General features: G+C 40.2%; 1 protein-coding gene across 2 annotated transcripts in view; it reads left to right on the top strand.

Annotated features, from left to right (window-relative positions):
* Cxadr (CXADR cell adhesion molecule) overlaps window positions 1-19882 on the top strand; it is a 58340-nt gene that overhangs the window by 14792 nt on the left and 23666 nt on the right. For both annotated transcript variants that reach the window (XM_074072871.1, XM_020151143.2), the window contains exons 2-4: window positions 12306-12472; window positions 16448-16652; window positions 18915-19070. In XM_074072871.1, the coding sequence (XP_073928972.1) occupies window positions 12306-12472; window positions 16448-16652; window positions 18915-19070 (528 nt within the window). The remainder of the gene's footprint in view (window positions 1-12305; window positions 12473-16447; window positions 16653-18914; window positions 19071-19882) is intronic.

The raw sequence follows: 19882 nt of genomic DNA, 5'->3' as shown, positions 1-19882 counted from the left end.
GTGCAGATTAGGGAAGGGGTGTTATTCCACAATTACCCAGATCTCATATGAGAAAACTTGTTTGGTGTCATTGTCTGTAATTCCTGTTGTAGCAGTCCCATAACATAAATCTGCCCCACAACATCTTGAAATGCAGAAGCCGCCGTGACCGGAGAGAATCGGAAGAACCAGCTTGGCCAGATGACCAGGAGTTACTGGAGGCCTGCACGCACCAAGAATAGACCTATAGGATTCCACTGCGAACTGTTCTTAAGGTTAAGACAAAAGCCTTGCGTATATATATATATCCCCTCACTCAGCACTCAGGGGGCACCTGGTTTCTGGACTCCGCTATTCATCTCTCTGCTCAGCCGTTCTCTATCAGTAAAGTGTCTTTCCTGCCTGTAACTCCAATGCTCCAACTTCTCATTCCTGAGAGTGTTCTGAGAGCAAGAACTCTTTAGCGCGTCCATGTGTTTCCCTGGGACATCTCGTACCTATGACATCTTGGCGACCACCAAGGGACACTCTTTTTCTCCAGGGTGAAAGGTTGGTATCAAATTGAAGACAGTTTTCCTGGGAAGTGACCATAATTGTCCAGCACTTGCGTGGACTCTCTCTACTGAGAGAGCCTCCTGGCTGCAGAGTAGCCAAAGCAGAACTCTCTGGCTGCCCCTTCTCTTCTTCCCTCTATCAATAGGGAGGTTTCTCCTGAAAGTGGAGGGGAATTTCTTGAGCCCACTGAGGCTTCCAGCAGAATCTAGTGTAACTGTCCTTGGAGTGCAATGTAATGAGCCTGCCTGGGGTTTATATGGGACTGCCTTACTGCTATGTGGGCAGGTCTGAACCTGTCTGACTGCCAGGCTTTTCTCTCTCTCTCATTTCTACATTATGACCCAACAGCCCTTTTGTCCCCCAAAACACTGGGTGACCTTCTTCAGGGACAAAGGGAGGACATCATGCCTTCATTTAGTAGGGAGATAATAAAGCATCTTTGCCCTCAGGAACTCTCCTGCCCTTTTTTCTCCCTCCACCTTTTCTTGGATGACATATGCCCCTCTAACCAAATGCCAATTTCTGGGATTTTTACGACACCTCACTGAGCACTGCCCTCCCTTGTACCACCGCCGCCCCATCTTTTTCCTTCAGGATTGCCCTAGGGAATGATTTGCACTGTGGTTGTGGCACATGCCACTTGGGCCTTCTGTGCCTTCATGTCTCTCTTTGAGTCCTTCCTCTGGTGAGCTCTCCTTGAGCTGGATGCCTTCACTAACTGGAGACATTATAAGTATTTGGGCTTTAAGGCCAACAGAAATCATATGTGTTCGAGGCCACACTGGTAAGGTGACTGCAACCCAGAAGGCCTCTCAGCTTTTCCCTCCATCTTAGTCTCTGACAGTAGAAGGGACAAAATGGAGGGGACAGGATGCTCTCCCCTGGGAGGGATTTCCTTACTGGGATGCCAATAAATAGGAATGCCCCCTCCATTGTAGATCACATGTTTTTTTTTCCAGATGGGAACTTTCTCCTCTTGAGTTCCTGAGGGGTCACCCCTTGACTGCCTGCTAAAACATTGGAAGGACATCGATCCTTACAACCTTCACAAAAAGGCTTTGATTTTCTTTTGCACTCAGGCCTGGCCCCAGTATCCCCTTGGAGATCAGGAAAAATGGCCCAATAACAACAAACTACGATACTGTCCTCCAGTTAGACTTGTTTTGCAAGAGGGAGGGCAAATGGACAAAAATCCCCTATATACAGCTGTTCTTTTTCCTTAAAGAACAACTAGAATGGGTGGAACACTGTAAGGAAGGTGCTCAAACCCTGGCTTTGGTTTATAAAAACACACCTAAAGAAGGAGATACCTCTAAGGCACCCCCAACTGCCCCTAAGAAAGCCACCCTCCCCCCCACTTCTGCCCAAGGGAAATGAGGAGGGTGGCTGCTCAACTCCCACAGCTCCCTTGCTTCCTTACTTGGTAGCCATAAGCTGCTATCTCCTCCAACTGGTTCCCAGGGAAAAGGGTGGCCAACCGGAAAGAATCCACGTCCCCTTCAGATTAAGCGACCTTAAGGAAATTAAACAGGACTTGGGCAGCTTTACTAATGACGCTGACCGGTACATTCAAGCCTTTGTTACTGTTATCTAAACTTTTGAATTGGCTTGGAAAGATGTCATGCTGCTCCTAGACCAAACCCTCACTTCTCTGGAGAGGCAAAGAGTCCATGATCAGGCCACTCAGGTGGGCAATGATTATCACCTGTAAAAGTCTTCTATTAAGCCTGCACCCCTAGAAAGGGAAGACAAAGACCCCAGAGTCCCAGCTGGAGGCCAGGTGGCTCCCAGGTCGTATCCCAGATGGGACCCCTGAAGTGAGGCCGACAGATGGTCTAGACACCATTTCATTCACCTCACCATTGAAGGTTTATAAAGGGCTAGGGTCAAACCCCTTAATTACTCTCAGGTTACTGTTGTCCAACAAGGACCCAATGAATCCCCCACAGCCTTATTACAGCATCTTAAAGAGGCCACCACAAAACACACCACAGTGGATCCCAAGTCGCAGGTCAGGGAGGTCCTCCTGAGAGACAAATTCCTTACCCAATTGGCCCCAGACATTTGTACAAAACTTCAAAGCTGGTGGCCAAGGGAGACAAAATGTTAGACCAGCTGGTGCAGACAGCTACGTCTGTATACTATAATTGGTACCTTACTAAAAAGGTCCCACAACTTAGTGGCAGCTCTTAGTACTCCTCCTGATGGGGACCTAATATCAGGACTTGACACCATTGTGAATGGGAGGGACACTTCAAATGAGAGTGTCCATGAGGAGACAGCCCTGGCCCCTTCTGGGACACGGCCATCTCTGTCAGGGCAACCACTGGAAGTCACACTGTCCCCATCTTCATTCAGAAAAGAGGCCAGATGGCTCCCTTGAATAATGGGTCCTGGGGCAGGCTCTGGTTCTTGACATCCAGACTGAGGAGCCCCATGTAGTCCTGACTATTGAGAAACACAATGTCACCTTCCTTTTGGATAGCAGAGCCCACTTCTTGTCATTCCTTTCTCTTCAGGTCCCAGGTCTAACAACAAAGTCAGCATTTGGGGCATATCGGGCCAACCCCTAGAACGATATTTTACCCAGCCTTTGGCATGCTTTTGGGGGGACCTCCACTTCTGTCACTCATTTCTGCTAGTTCCTGAGACACCCTATACCCTTGTTGGGAAGGGACCTCCTGTCCAAACTTAAAGTCCAAATACTAATTCCTCCCCCCCTCTCCCCACTGGGAGAGTATTTCTGCATGCCCCTAATTGAGGAATAAGAGAAGAGGACTTGTCAGTCTGGACAGATGGCTCCACCATTGGGAGGGTTCAGGTTCACCTTCACTGTGCCTGGAGGCCCCAGTCCTCAGGGAAGGTGGAGTGGGCCAATGGATTACTCAAGCACTACCTAACCAAACAAGCCCAGGAAATACATCTTCCCTGGCCTAAACTTCTGCCCATGGCCCTCCTCTGCCTCAGAAACACTCTGGACAAGTTGGGTATCTCACATTTTGAGTCTCTTTATAGCTGTCCATTTCTCACTCATGACCTCATTCTAGATGGTGAAACAGCTAGACTTACCTCCCATATCACCCAGCTAGCTAAGTTCCAACAAATCCTAACCGAGTTACACCAAGGCATCTCTCATTCCCCCTCTTCTCCTCCACCCTTTTGTCCCAGTGATTTGATGCTTGTTAAAATTCCTCACATATCCAGAGAATCTTCAAGCTCCTATTGGAGGAGCCATACCCTGTGCTGCTTTCCACCCCAACAGGAGTCCCAAGTGGCTAGATTGCAATCTTGGATCCACATCTCCAGAATCAAGCACTGGAACCCCTCAAAAGACTCTTCTCCTCTGCAACTCCTCTTCAGGAATCCCCCTCAGGATAAGTGACCTTGTCTGCCTTCTCCCCTGGGGCCTCACATTCTTGAGATAGATAACCACTCAGCACTACTCTCCTCTATATACTTGAACTCTTACTTTTCAGTGTGACCCTCACCCTGAATGTTTTAAAACTGCCTACATTGGGGTCTCCAGATGTTCTTACTTTACATCCTACACGCACCAAATGAATGAATGTTACTTAGGCAAATATACCCCTCAGGTTTGCATACACTTTGATAAGCAGTACAGAAAGTCCCGGAGTTTGGAAAATAAAGTAGGCTATATTTGCAATGGGAGTTTGAAGAATGGGTCTGTTGGACTTATCTGGGACACTGGGGAGTGTCAGATGGTGGAGGAGTCCAGGACTTAGCCTGAGAACAGCTTGTTAAGGAGACAATAAAAAAAAACTCTTGCCCCAACCAAAGCCAATGGCTGCTCAAGGCCCCAGTTTATACGATGAACTCAGAGGCAAGATAAGGAGAGAGTTAGAACTCCCAGCAATAGAGTCTCTTCAGAGACCTGGCAGAGAAAATTGCCAGAGAATTAAATGTCTCAAATTGTTGGATATGCGGAGGTGCCCTCATGAGTGAGGAGTGACCATGGAAAAAGGTCAATTTAAATGCTTACCAGCTTCTATTATGGAATCACTCTATGACTATCAAGGAGAGTGTCCCCAGTCCTAGATTCTCACATCAGAAGTGATCGGGGAGAAATGTTTGGAAAGAACAGGGCCCACATATGAGAAATGGGTGGGAGAGACCCTGTGCAAATGGGTACTCTCTTACAATGGGACAAACCTAACCTGGTGGACCGAAAAGCCTACCTGGTACTGGGCATCATTACCACCCAATAATGGCTCCTAATGGCTACAAATCTCTTAACCAACCACAGCCTTTTAAATTGCTCTCCTACTAATGAGGCAAATCCATTTCGAGGTATCCCTGAGATGGGAGAAGTACTCACCAGTACTTCTCCAGGGTAGTGGAAAAAGCCTGATGGGTTATTCTGGATAACTGTTTGGGGCTACTTGAGACTCCCTCCCATTTGGGCAGAACGTTGTACTACAGGGATTGTTCAGGTCAGATTTTTCCTTTTGCCCAACTCTAAAGGAGAACAATTGGGAGTCCTTCTCTTTGAAACCTTGGGGACCAGAATAAAGAGAAACATCAGTATAGGGGGAAATCAGAGGTGGGGAGAAGATGAATGGCTGCCCCAGAGGATCATTGAGACCTATGGATCTTTGGGCACAAGATGGGAGCTGGGGTTACCAGACTGCCTTTTACATGCTCAGTTGAATCATTAGGTTACAAGCAGTGGTAGAAATTATCATTAACCTGACTGCTTCTGCCTTAGAATTACTGGCCAGACAACAGACCCAAACACACGCCACTATATATCAAAACCTCCTGGCCTTCGATTATCTTCTAGGAAGGGGGCCTATGTGGCAAATTCATCCATTCAGACTGTTGCCTTCAAATTGATGACAATGGACAAGCAGTAATAAACATTGCCACTAACATCAGAAAAATTGCCCATGTCCCCATACAAACTTGGGATGGGTGGAAACCTAACAATTGGCTTGGCAGCTGGTTCTCATGGCTTTTCTCTCTCCTGGGACCCATTGCTGTTATTGAAGCTGTCCTGTGCTTTGGTCCATGCCTCCATAACCTCATGTGTTTCATTTCTTCTCACCTAGACTCCATCAAACTCCAAATGTTAGTCTACACCCACTCTTATTCTGTGGGCCTTTGTACACCCCCTCGGGTTTGGACCCCTGACTCCCACTGGGGCCCCTGTTTGTCCCTTCTCAGTAGGAAGTAGCTAATAACTAGATCTCGATGTCCCATTTCCTTTACGGCAGTTAGTTGCTCCAACCCCTGGGGGGATTTGTAGCAGTTCCATAATATGTCAGCCCTATGACATCTTAGGAATGCAGACGCCCCCATGACCTGGGAGATGCTAAGAAACCAGCTCAGCCAGATGACCAGGAGGTACTAGAAGCCCACACATACCAAGAATGGACCTATGGGATTCTAGTATGAATCCTATAGGATTAAGGCTTTAGTTAGGTTAAGGTAAAAACTTTACAGGTTTCTGGACCCCACTGTGCGTCTCTCCACTCAGCCTTTCTCTATCAGTAAAGATTGTTTCCTGCCTGTAACTCCTGTGCTCCAGCCTCTCATTCCTGAGTGTTCTGAGAGCACTCAACCCATGACACTGTTCCACAAGTTTTGTAAGGATTACATGAAATAATAAACATAAAGCCCCTTGTACAATACCTGACTTACAGATAAGCAGTTAAGTATTATTTCTTATGTACTTGTGTATCTTAATGTACATGACTTATTTCCTCCTTACCTGGGAGGCATATCTAAGGAGTTCCCTCATAGGTGTCTTTATTGGCTGTGGATTGATAAGCACATTTTCCATAGTCTTGTGAATTCTCAATATGTTTAAATACTTTTGGATTTAACTTTAGGCAGCCTTTTAGTCTGTTCTGGCTTCCATAACAAAATATCAGAGACTAGATGGCTTAAACAAGGAAACTTGTTTTCTCACAAATCTGGAGATTAGAAGACCAAGATCAAGGTGGCAGCAAATTATGTTTCTGGTGAGGGACCTCTTTAGGCTTATAGACAGCTGCCTTCTCATTTTGGTCCTTGCGAGGTGGAGAGAATTTGTGGAGGAGTGTCCTCTCCTTCACCTGTTCTATCAGTTCAGATCTCTACCTTATGACTTCATTTACCTTTAATGATACTGAATGCCATATTTCTAACACAGTCAAATGGATTTATGCTGTTGATATGTGAATTGGGCACGATTCAGTCCATAGTACAATATTTTATGTTAGTATGGTTGTTACTACACATTATATGTTTACAGTCATGTTCTCTTTGAAAGATCTGATTTATTTAGATGATTGTCTTTGCTGTCAGATGTTTAGTCAGACTTCCATGAATATGGATGGAAGTCAGTTTTACCATGAAAAACCATATTTTAGTAAGGTCCTTTTTCCTAGAGGGGAATGGTATGTTTGCTATAGGTCTTTGTCTCAGGTGATCTTGAATTTCTTACCTGAGCTTTCCTGCCTATGGTTAGGCATTCTGGTGGTTTGTAGATGTTTTCTTTTTTTAGAGTGCTTCAGTAAATAAAAGTGCATTAGTGAATGATGTCTTTGCTCATAGGAGCTCTTCACTGTGGGAGTGCAGCCACAATTCGTAAAAGTGAGTTAAAGCATTGACATTTCCAGATGTTCCACTGTGTTGACAATAAGTTGTTCTGATTTATTTTTCATGTTGCCACAGTTTCCAACACTTTTGCTAAGCTTGACTTTTATTACAAAAATTTTTTAAACACTGTCAATTTTATATGTAAAATACAATTTTGTATTTTAATTTATATTTAATTAGGAATGTGGTTGCATATTCTCTCATTAAGTTTTTATTTTTAACAGGCTATTATTTAGAACACTTTTAGGTTCAGTTGTTGTAGTCAGCTTACTTCTCATTTTGGTTCTCATTAGATGGAGAAAGTTCTGCTGTTTCCTCCATGGGCTCTATTAGCTCGGGTCTCCAACATTGTGACTTCATTTAACTTTAATCATATTAAAGGCCATACACAGTCACATTGGGGAGATTAGGACTTTGATATGTGAATTTTGGGGGATTCACATTGAGTCGAAAGTATAAAGTTCCCCTATACCCATCGCCTTCCCATTTTCAGCATTTCCCAACCAAGTGATTTGTTAAAAATGATGAACCTATATTGACATATTATTACCCAAAATCCATAGTTTACCTTAGGTTCACTCTTGCTGACTATTCTGTGGATATGGAAGGATTCATAATGACAGGTAGCCACCATTGTAGTATCATAAAGAAGAGTTTCACTTCCCCAAATGTCTTCTGTGCTCTGCCTATTCCTCCCTCCTCTCTAACCCTGTCAGTAGTGATCTTTTTACTATCTTTATAAGTTTTACCTTTCTAGAAAGTCATAGGATTGTAGTGAAATGTAATATAGCTTTTGCAGATTGGCTTCTTTCACTTAGTAATAAAATTTTAAGATTCTTTCCTGTCTGTATGGCTACATTTGTGACTGGATATTCATTAGTATGTATGGAAGTGATATTTTTCAATCAGGAGGCACATGGTGTCCATCTGTTCTGGTAAAGCTAACTGATAATTTGGGTAAGGTATGCCTACCAGTTCTCCATTGTAAAGTTACTATTTTATCTCTGTACTTAGTGTTTTGTGAGAAGACTTACAAAATATGTAAAATAAGCTGTATCATACTTTTATGCACTAATTGTCAGCAACTTGCTTGAAATAGTTATTACTGTGGTTTTACCAAATGGTGATTTGTAACTTAAAATGTTTAATGTAGTTACGTTTTTGTCTTTTCCCTCATAGCTTCCTTTTGTGTTTTTCTTTTTCACTTTTCTCTAGGGCTTTCCTTGTGCAAAACATTAAAAATTCCCACATTTACCTCTCTTAAAAAAAAAAAAAAAAGGACGACCATAGAATTTTCTAAGCATTTTCTAACTTCTCAATATTTTATGACTGCTGAAAGGAAAAGATCACTAAAGACCATGTATACAGGTTATCAAATAGCTTTAACTTGGAAACACAAATTAAGGAAATCAGTACATGTCCTATGTTTAAAACTCTGCCTTTTCTGTCCATTATCTCCAGTTACACTCCATTCTTGGTAGAAATAGATCTTCTAAGGTCTTAGTAGGTGGTGACATCAAGAGCTAAAAAATATTCTTTGATGAACTCATGTCACTTTAATGCTCAGCTTGAAGTAAGAATGGGCAGAGAGAGGCTCTAAAAAAACAAATGACTTGGAAATTGGAGATTAAAAAAACAGCAGAAAACTGGGTGATGTTATTTCAATCACTGCCAACATGGGGTGTAATTGAGTTAGTTTATTTATATACTCCTGTACTGAGCACTTATAACTGAACTCTGCAAATGGCTCTGACATGGTAATATGCTGCATATTTCATTACACTCTGAATATGTTTAAATTTATAAAAAAATATGAAATTTGATTCAGTTTTCAAACCACACTTAAAACATGCATTTGATTTGCGAGTTATCAATTTGCTGTGTAAATAAAATTGTGCATTATTAGAAAAGAATCTCCAGAATCAGTGCATGAAACCAAGTGTCTGCCTTTTGTTTTATGCAATTTATGACTGCTTCATATTTCAGCATGTGAAGAACTATGTCTCTGTGAAGAGAAATGTGTCAGGGTTGCTAGGAAACCAAAGAACTGTTTTGTAGGATCTTGAGATTTCAATTCATTTATAGTACAACACAATGAAGAGCAGTTGAATGTTTTAAACATTATTTTGAAAAAGTAATAACTGAATGTCATTTAAAAATCAGTTTAAAATTTCTCTGGGGTTTTGGTTCCAGGGCCCTCTTACAGATAATCAAATGCACAGATGCTTAAGTTCCTTATATAAAATGGTGTAGTAATTGCATATAATAAAATTCTAAAAGTATACTGAGATCACAAAGTTTTAGTAGTCATTTATAGTAATTTTTCGGGTATTTATAGTAAATACCTAAGTATTTTTCCTCTATCTCTCTGGGCTGTGTCTTGGTTCATTTTGAAATGGAATCTTCATTCTGCAGTGTACTTGGGTTATTCTTATCTTACTTGATACATAAAGTATTAATAACCAGATAAATTAAATGCAGGTAAAAAATTCTAGTGGATATAGAAAGGAATGAATGGGGGGAGGAGTAGTAGAGTGCTTCTCTAGCATGTGTGAGGCCCTGGATTCAGTCTCCTCACAGAAACAAAAGGAACAAGAAAAAAAAAAAAACACTTGAAATAGCTGAAATTTCATTTGGCAAGTTAATGCTTTTAGTTTTTTCCAACATTTCTAAAATTATAGTAAATAATATAAGTCATGCTCTTTTCTACTGTGTTTGAGGAGCTACATCAGGAGATAAAGTTAATCACAGTTCTTCCTCATGATAATGGAGCCAATGACTTAATGACAAATTAGGATGTGCACTTTGAAAGGCTTCAAAAAAAAAAAAAAAAACCAGAGCAAAATGGACTGGATGTGTGGAAGTGTGGTAGAGTGCCTGCTTTGTAAATGTAAAGCCCTGAGTTCAGATTCCAGTCCCACCCAAAAACAGCAACAACAAAAACCCATGGAAAGAAAAGCTCATCAATATCAAATCAAGCTGTGACAAAATCCTGGATACTACCTAGATCAGCCTCACCAAAAAAAAAGAAGGAAGGAAAGAAAAAAGAAAGAAGGAGGAAGGGAGGGAGAAAGGGAAGGAAGGAGGTAGCATATGTATATCCAGAATTAGGGTACTGTGAGCATTCATGGAAGTAAGGACAGAAAAGTCATTGTGGATAGGTCTTTAGTGAACGAGGCAGGCATAGGACTGAGTTTAGTAGAAATGATAAAACTTATTTATCCAGGGGTTTAAATATTTATTCAGGAGAAACATTTGAGATAGTACACATCTCAAATCATGTAATTTTACATAGTTTTGTAGACATGAAATAGAGACTGCAGCAGTAGGGACTTTGGAAGATAAAATGTCGTGGATTTGACGTGATCAATGGGTTTGGATGATGCATCATCATTCTTGCTACATAAAAATCCAGCGCCAACTTGAGCAGCACAACATAAAAATCATGTATTTGGCTCGGCGGGAAGTTCTAGGATAGCTCACAGGGCTGCAAGGACCAGCGTTGTGTGTTCTAGGGTGGCTGTGTGTTGGGCAGCTACACCTGTTGATGAGACACATGAGTTCTTTGCCTTGCGGTTTGTTCACACAGTGACAGGGGTCCAAGGAAGAAAGAATGGGTGCAGTGCGGGTTTCTAATGTTTAGACATGGAATCACATGTCAGCACTCCACAAGGCCAGCCTCAAAGTCAAGGGATGAATTGTAGAGAATACATTTTAAATTGCAGAAGGTCCTTAAATGCTATTAAATGCCTAGGATGGTGCCTGCATATAAATGGTCTTAAATGTACCCTGGTTTTTCTTTAGTTCCCAGTCTTTTGCTTCAACTTTACTAACATTTTATGTCTGATAATCTTTGTGTTAAGCTTATTTCCTGATTAATAGAATGCATCGTGCCATGCCTAATGCCCTAACCCTTTATTTTGGTTTCTTCTATTGGAATTTTTTATTTGAAAAGCAGTACAAAATGGAGAGTGAGGACTTTGGATTCACTTACTGCTAATTTTGCTCAAACATACTTTCTTTTTTGAGACAGGGTCTCCCTCTGTAGCCCCTGCTGACTTCTAACTCATGATCCTCCTGCCTCAGCCCCTGTGTTAACAAAGCTATTTAAAAAAATTTATTTTTCAGTGCTGGAGATTGAACTCAGGCCTCACACATCCTAGGCAGTTGTTGTAGTTCTGACCTACATCTGCAGCCCAAATAATTGGGAGTTTGAGACCAACGCAACATAGTGAGACCTCATCTATAAATAAATAAATAAATAAATACTCTTTTTATGTAGAAACTGATATGAACCAAATTGCTTTCCTTTTAAACAACAAAATGTGAATTCATTATACTTTTTTCTCATATTAAAAATAGAATCATTTTGCTTATATCTTATTTCTACTTTTCTACATTAAGAGATGCTAGCATTATTATACCAATCCATTAGCAAGGAGACTTTTGAGCCCTTGCATGGTGACAGTTGGAGTAAACCATCTCTTAAATAAACTCAAGTGGAGGCCACCCTAACAGAATGGTGTTTGTGTATATAAACACACAAAAGGTACAGTAGAAACAGTGGACAACAGGGATTTTTCAGCCTTGTTGAGAGCAAGGTCATATGTAGTCTGTCACTGACTAAACTTCTAGACAGTGTACCCCTATATATAAATCAATAGTTTTCCTTTCTTTTTGCATTATCCTCATCAAAACGTATGGCTTAGAAATATTTCTGCATTCAACACAAGTTACAGAGTCAAGTTTAATAAAAGTTTGGAATTAAAGAATCCTTTAGAAAAATATTTCAAATCAGCATGAGCCCCACTGAAAATGAGTTTGGGATATGTGCGTGGCAATGTGGCAAGCATCATTAATGTAGCCTTGAATTTGTGTGACACAACTTTCAGAGATTGTAGCCAAATTCAGTTTTAAACATCTGCAGGGAGATTGAAATTGTAAACCAGTACCAACTTATTGTATGTACTGTTGGGAAGATCACAGTGTCAAAGAGAACTGTATGGAAGCACGTGGCATTAATACTGTTCCTTTTTTACAAAGCCACCACTGAATTTGAACTCCATCCCTGTGGATCCAAACCCCATCTTTTGTCTCCCCAAGTGGCTACAGGCCCTGTGCAGAGTAATTGCAAATGCTTAATCCCATGTACATGTTTCTTTCTCCAGATTTCACCAGAAGTTTGAGTATCACTACTCCTGAACAGAACATTGAAAAAGCCAAAGGGGAAACTGCCTATCTGCCATGCAAGTTTACCCTTAGTCAAGAAGACCAGGGACCTCTAGACATTGAATGGCTGCTGTCACCATCCGATAATCAGCAGGTGGATCAAGTGGTGAGTTTGATAAGCACTTGCTCACTCTGCAGGTGTCTGTACAGCTGTCTTTATGTGTCCATGGTCGTGCTCCTCACATAAAGTGGTGTGGGGAGCTAGGAAGAAATCTCCTGGTACTCAGGCTTGGTTTAGGTGAGGACGGCATCATGTTGATGGAAAGTGAGGTCATGTAATGAAGCCAAGATGTCAGAAGAGGAAAAGGTCACAATATCTCTTATAGACTGCTTTGGGGAAGAAGAGGAGGTAGTGAGAGTTCTGGAAATCTGCATTTGAAAGTTTGTGTGGTGAGGCAGGGAATCGTGGTGGATGTCTGGAGCAGGTGTGAAGTTGAGGCAGCAGTGAGCATGTATGTTGGGATGCCATGTAAGCCACACTGTGTCAAAGGTCAGACAGAACTGGATTTTTACACAAAGATTCTGTTACTGGTGAAGCATGATTACAAGATGTAACCTAATATAACATGGACATATATTGTTATTGCAGACCCATTTTCTTTATTTGTTCAAGTAAAATATCCAGTACAGTGAATTTCTTAAGAAGCTAAATGACTTTAGGGCATATAAAAGTCTGTTGGATATGTAATCATAACTTTAAAAATATCAAAATAACTTTATAGTATCCTTCTAAACAAAGTAATAAGTGCCTAATGTGGAAAATTTGGAAAATCAAAAAAAAAAACCCATACACACAAAAAAACCTTGCTCTAGTGATCTCACCTCAAAATACACCATGATTTGTCTTTTAAGTATTCATTTTTCACTGAATGTTTTGTATTACCTTCATCTGATATATTTAATTAAAAAAAATTTGGTAAGGGGGAGGAAAACAGTTTCAAGAACTTAAGGGCTGTTATGATGTTATTTAGAAAAGAAATTGTAGGGGGTGGGTGTGCTGGTTCATACCTGTAATCCTGCACTTGGGAGAGCCGAGGCAGGAGAGTCCTGAGTTTGAGGCCAGCCTGGGCTATATAAGTGAGACCCTGTCTCAAAAAAAAAAAGCAAAAGAACAAAAGAGAAATTATACTTTTACTTAAAGAAACAGGGTTATTTAAAAAATTGAAAATTAGATTCTTACACTTACTGGCTGATTTAGTCCAGTTTGGTATTTAATTTTTTTGGCAAATCCAGTCAGTTTGCCCATGATGTATTTGTGACAAAAATGATTAGGATGCTCTCCTAAATAGTCAATGACTAGGGCTACTCCCTCTGAGGACATACATCTGCCCTGATTCTGCTACCAGAACTTCCTTCTTTCTCCCTAAGCAAAATAAATTGATCCTGCCACATTCTGTTCCCTTAGACCAGATATTCTGTTGCCTGCCTCTCTCACTCTTACTTCCTTTTGCTCCTCTTTCTTTCTTGGTAGAAGTGCCAGCACCCTGAACACCAACCAGCTTCCAACTGAGGTCCTGCTTTTCCTGTGCCAGTGCAGTGCCCAAACACTGGAGGCCAGGACTCTGATCCTGTGGTTAAGAGAGGAGAGCTTGGCTCTTCAGTGCATCTGTCTGATTTAAACTAGTTGAGTTAAATATAATGAGGTGCAAATAGAGACCAAAAAGCTCAGAGTCCTGAGCCTGTGGTGTGTCTGTTCATGGAAGGATGATTCTGAGTTTTCCAGGCTGAGTGAGAGCCACAGCCTTGCTATCTACAAGAATTTTGAGATAAGTGGGAAAAACTGGCCACTTGCCCTTGAGTGTCCATTCTGGGTTAAAAACCTGGCCTCAAATCTAACTCAAAAGAAAGGTGGAAAAGTTAGGAAGAGATTGATGCAGAAGAAGATGCTTGCATAGAGTTTCAGCTGCATTATGTTAAAATATTTAACCTTGCAGATCATGGCTAAGGACTTAGACATGAAGGACTAGACTGGAGCAGTTTCTAGTCTTATGTCCTGTGTTCTTACTTTAGTCACCAGTTGCCGCATACTATGTCTTTGGGCAGTGTTTAATGTGGGTGAATTAGACGGCCATACACTGCTCGACATTGAGGATGCATTCTGAGAAATGCATTGTTAGGTGAATTTTGCCATCGTATAACACCATAGAATGTGTTCACACAAATATAAAACGGCTATGAAATAATCTAATGTGCCATCTGTATGTATATACTGCCTGGTTGACAGACATATCTCTATATAATGCAGTGTGACTGTATTTACTTATTTAAGCTTTAAAATAACACTCTAAGGTGAGCATATAAAAAGGAGGAAACAGGTCAAGAGATTGGTAGGCACAAACCCAAGTCACACAGCTGGCAGTTGAGATTTGAATCCAGTTCTCTGTAACTGTCACACCTATACTTTGATTATCCTTTGTACTGTCCTTGACTGCCTCCCATGGTCCATCAACCTCTGTTTCTTTATGAGTAAACTACCTCAGGGTTGTTGTAAGAATTCAAGAAACACTGTATGCATAAGTGTGTTGTCAGCTTATGAATGATAAGAGGAATGCTGTCCATGTACTGTGCCAAATCAAGAAGATCTAGCTTGCAATTTAGTGTGCAACTGCAAAGGCTGGTGTGTGAGAACCACTGCTCTCCTTAGGCTAGACGTTTTGGTCATATGGTGGGCAATGCCGTAATGCTTTCTAGGGTGTGAAGGTGAATCAATGAAGACATGTAAAAATCGCCTGGTAAATGTTAGTTCCCCATTTCATAGCTACTGTTTATAAAGTTTTCATAGGAAAATATTAAGGTAGTTTACAAAATAACTCACAATGGGGATGTATCTTATTTGCCAGGCCTTTCTTAGAAGATTTATAAACTGTGTGTAGTGGCAAAATGAGCTCTTGAAAGTAGAATAGATTGGACTTACACAATAAATAAGTCAACAGTTTAATACAGAGGAAGCTAATGATCCTCATTGTGGATTCTCAGTGTTGAGGTTGCTAAGTGGGTATGGCAAGAAGATGGATAATGGCTCGTGTTTACAAACTAAGTCAGCTGTGGATCCTTCAATTTGCTTTTTATATATTTGTAGCAAACTGCTGTTTAGTGCATCCTTGTTTCAGGCACGTAATGCATACACACACATACACAGACACACAAACACACATGAGATCTTTAGTCAATTAGGTGTGGAGTAAATGTTGTAGGGGAGTTGGAAATATAGAAAAATCCTAAGTCCTTCCATTCAAGAAGTTCCTACAGAATAAATGTGGAGAAGTGTATTCTTGGATGACATTTTCCCCCAATTATACTGCTCATAATTAGCTTCTCAGATAAGAGAATTATTTGCAGAGTATAGACATGTTCTTGATTATTATTTAAGTTTGCCACTACTTGTGGCCTTGAGTCTCATATGACCAGAACAGGATTTATTTTCTTTCTAAATCTAGCCTTTCATGATTGCTGTCAAAGCCTGTAATAGTGGCTCAGAAAATTCACTGAAATAGGAAGTGGTCTTTGCTTAGTCACAGAAGATTCATTGAAACGTTTTGCTAACCTAAGGACATATAATCTTAAGAAGCTTATTTTACGTATTAGAATTTAGGACCCCCGGTGTCTCAATGGTATTTTAGTATTAAAAAAATAAATATCTTTTTTGTTAGGTTATTTGGTAAGTTTGTTAATTTTCTTGTTAGATGATTTGGTAAATTATTCACTTTTTTGAGGGAGAAGGAACAGTAAGTACTTGATGTTATATACTTGATATGTACCTTCGGCAGTTGGAAAATATAGTGCACGGGAATGGACAACTCTGCGTGCTTGTCCAGTGTCACCAAGTGTCTTCTAGTGCGGGGCTGTGTCACACAGTTGTGTTGGGTCTTGATTTCTCCGTGAGAGAGTGGAATCATACCCACATGTTCCATTTTCCCCTTTCTGTTTTCTCATTTATGTGATTTGGATAGCCATAGATTTCTTCATAATACAGTGTTCTTTTACTATTTTTACTATTCTATAGAATTGTGGTATATCCAGAGTTCCTTTAATGAGACAAGTTTTTTGTTTGTCCCTCTGTCTTATTTTGCTTTTCTTTTAGATTATTTTATATTCTGGAGACAAAATTTATGATGACTACTATGAAGGCCTGAAGGGGCGATTACATTTTACAAGTGATGATCTCAAATCTGGTGATGCATCAATAAATATAACAAATTTGCAGTTATCAGATATTGGCACATATCAGTGCAAAGTGAAAAAAGCTCCTGGTGTTGCAAATAAGAAAGTTCTGCTAACAGTTCTTGGTAAGTTATTTTTATTTGTATTAATGGGGTTCTTAGTAACAGGGTGTCTTACATTTTATGTACGACAAAGCTTAGTTTCTTAGAGTAATAATTTTAAACATTTGAAGTACTGCTAATGTCCTCAAGTAGCATAAAACACAAGGGTTTTTTTTTGTTTTGTTTTGTTTTTGGTGGTACTGGGTTTTGAACTTAGAGCCTCCTGATTTTTGCCTCTCCAGTAGCTAGGATTATAGGTGTGAGCCACTGGTGCCCTGCCTAAACTATATATATTTTTTTTGGATAGGGAAAATAAGAACTGACCTACTTATTTGTGAAATTCCTACAAGTTTAAAAAGAAGTAAAGGAGTCTTATGGTATGAAGGTAGAAACTTGCTATGATTTGGATATGATTTGTCCCCACCAAATCTTATATTGAGGTTTAATTCCTCAACGTAAAGGTGTTTGAAAGTTGGGCACATGTTTAATAGGTAGTTAATTAGTTCACGGAGGTTCTGTCCTTGTGAAAGGATCAGTGTTGTTCCCATGATAGTTGAGTGGGTTGTTTCTCGTGAGAGCAGTTTTTACAAAGCTGGCTAACTCCTTTACCCCTTCCCGCTCTTCATGGGATATCTATTTGCTTTTTGCATGATGTCCTCATTAGAAACCAAGCAGGCGGGTCCCATGCTCTTGGACCTCCCAAAATGTTAATTAGGTAAATTTTTTAAAATACACTACCCAGCATTGGGTATTTTGTTATAGCAACAGAAGACAGGCTAAGCCAGGAGTTAAGTGGTGTTAGTTTTTTATTTTGTCCTCAAAATATTCTCTGAGAATTAAATAGAACCTGTCTATTTCCTTGGACCTCAGCCTACCACTTTGAAACATAAAAATACGTAATTACTAGTAAGTCTACCAGCTCTCATTCAGTTCAAAATTGTTTACGGATGCTTTATGGGAAGGACAAATGCTTTATGGGAGGCTGGGAGGACAAAGAATGAAGCCAGGTACAGAATTTATAGGAAATAAGATTTATAGTAAAATGTTAACTATTATTGTTTTTCTAATGTTTCCCCTAGACCCAGTTTAACACTATTCATCCTTCACTAGGGGTCCTACCTCCTGAGCACACATTCCACATTTAATCCCCATATCTCCTAATCTCGACTCAGAAATACCTGATTGAGAACTGATTTCTACTTTCCTGAGAGTTCCTTAAAGTCCTTCAGAGTGCTCCTTCTTGTCCAGTGGCATTCCCACAGTTCTTCATGGTGCCTTCCTTACTGGTCAACCTGATTTTATAAACTACACACTTGCTCTGGTCACATTGACTTACTAGGCTTTAACACTAGCCTCCAAACTGCAAACAGTGCTCAGTAGGTAAATTGAAAAGCACACTTATATTATGGTCATTCAGTGGAATACTAATCAGTAACAAAGAATGACTTTTGATATATACGACAACATGGATCAGTCTTAAAAACATGTTGAGTAAAAGAAGTGAGACTGGAAACGTACATACTGTTCTGTATTTACCATTCATATGATTCTAGAAGCAGCAGAACTAACTTAGAAATGAGTTTTGAAGTGAGATTGACAGCAGCCAGTTTGAGTTAGCTTTCTTGGGAAATTCAGCAGAAAGGTTTGCAGTGCAAAGGTGTTAATCCAGGGTTGAGGCGAATTGGAGGTAATAGAATTTGGTGGCTACTCTAAAGAGTTATCAAGGGAGACAGAGAAGATAACTTTAGATTTACCTGGATGGATTTGAAATAATTTAAATTGAATATTAAATGGCTCTTTACTGCACTAAGGTGGTTGTCCTGTTATCAGCATTATTGATTATAGCAGCACCTAGACAGAAGTGATGACACATACTCTCAGAGGACTGTATTTCAAACACAAAGACCAGATGATGAATGGAAGGAGGAGCTCTATTGAGTGTCAAGTTGTCCAGCCCTCATCATCCTTGCTTTTTTTCTCTCACGTGTCCCTGGCAGGGAGGAGCACTGAGCTGCTGTACTTGAGTCTGTCTTTGCTAAACCTCCTCACACAATGGCTGCTACCTTGCCTGAGGCAAAGTAGGAATGATCTTACCTGTTTGGTGTTTGGTAAAGCTGATGTTGTTAACTTATTGTGATCTTTCATTCTTCTGTCCATCCTGAGCCCAGAACCAAATGATAAGGAATTGGTGATTGTATACCATGCTGTGCATTTAGTAATCCCTCTAAAAACAAAAAGTTCATTCTGTTGTATAAAGCTATAATTTACTTATTTTATTTTTTTCAGTTAAACCTTCAGGTACAAGATGTTTTGTTGATGGATCAGAAGAAATCGGAAATGACTTTAAACTAAAATGTGAACCAAAAGAAGGTTCACTTCCATTACGATATGAATGGCAAAAGCTATCTGACTCCCAGAAAATGCCCAGCCCCTGGTTAGCAGGTACTGCTGATGATACAACTTGTACCATGTGCCACTGATTTGGACTTAAATCTAGTAGGGTTTTAATTCTGAAATGCCTTCCCTTTTCTATACAGAGTAATCAAAAGTACTGTGGGAATTATTCAGTACTTTATATGACAGCTAAGTGTCATATAAATGAAGAGTTATTTCTATAATGATTTCACATTTTAGAATATTATAATTAACTAATTTGATGGATTTTCTTTAAGTGGTGGGAAATGTTCGTGATCAAAAGTTAGATAGTGGCCAAAGTATAAAAAGAGTTGGATCTTGGATATTTTGTTTATATTCGTGTTGTATCTGTAAATTTAAAGACACAGACCTGTTTGACACTAGCTAGAAAGTTACAAATTGGCTAAATCTAATCATTTACTTGTTTATTATAATTGACTTCTTAGTTCTGATTACCGTACTCTACCTACCTTCCTCTCATTCGTCCTTCCTCATCCTAGTCCTCAGTAGGTTTTCTCTCTGTCTCTTTTTTTCCAACTAGATATACCAAACTGGATCATCATTTCTGACTTTCTTTTGTATGTTTCTGCCATCTGGGAGGGGGGATAAAATTGGCCTTGCAAATTTTCCTGCTGCATGAAAGAGGCTTTGTGAAATGAGATATTTTATATAATTATATGTGGCGCAAAATGCTAAGCAGTGTAGAACACCCTTGCTTTAGCTGAGGTTCTGTGGCTGAGGGATCATGGCTACTTTTGCCTTAATACATCAGTCTTACTGAATTTGAGAGATGTGCATATGGCTCCATGGCAATTGGTTTGCACACAGCATTGTCTCTT

This window comes from Castor canadensis, chromosome 5, assembly GCF_047511655.1.
Source record: "Castor canadensis chromosome 5, mCasCan1.hap1v2, whole genome shotgun sequence".
NCBI lineage: Eukaryota > Metazoa > Chordata > Mammalia > Rodentia > Castoridae > Castor > Castor canadensis.
The sequence above is the reverse complement of the archived record's forward strand: the minus strand, read 5'-3'. Positions and strand labels throughout refer to the sequence as shown.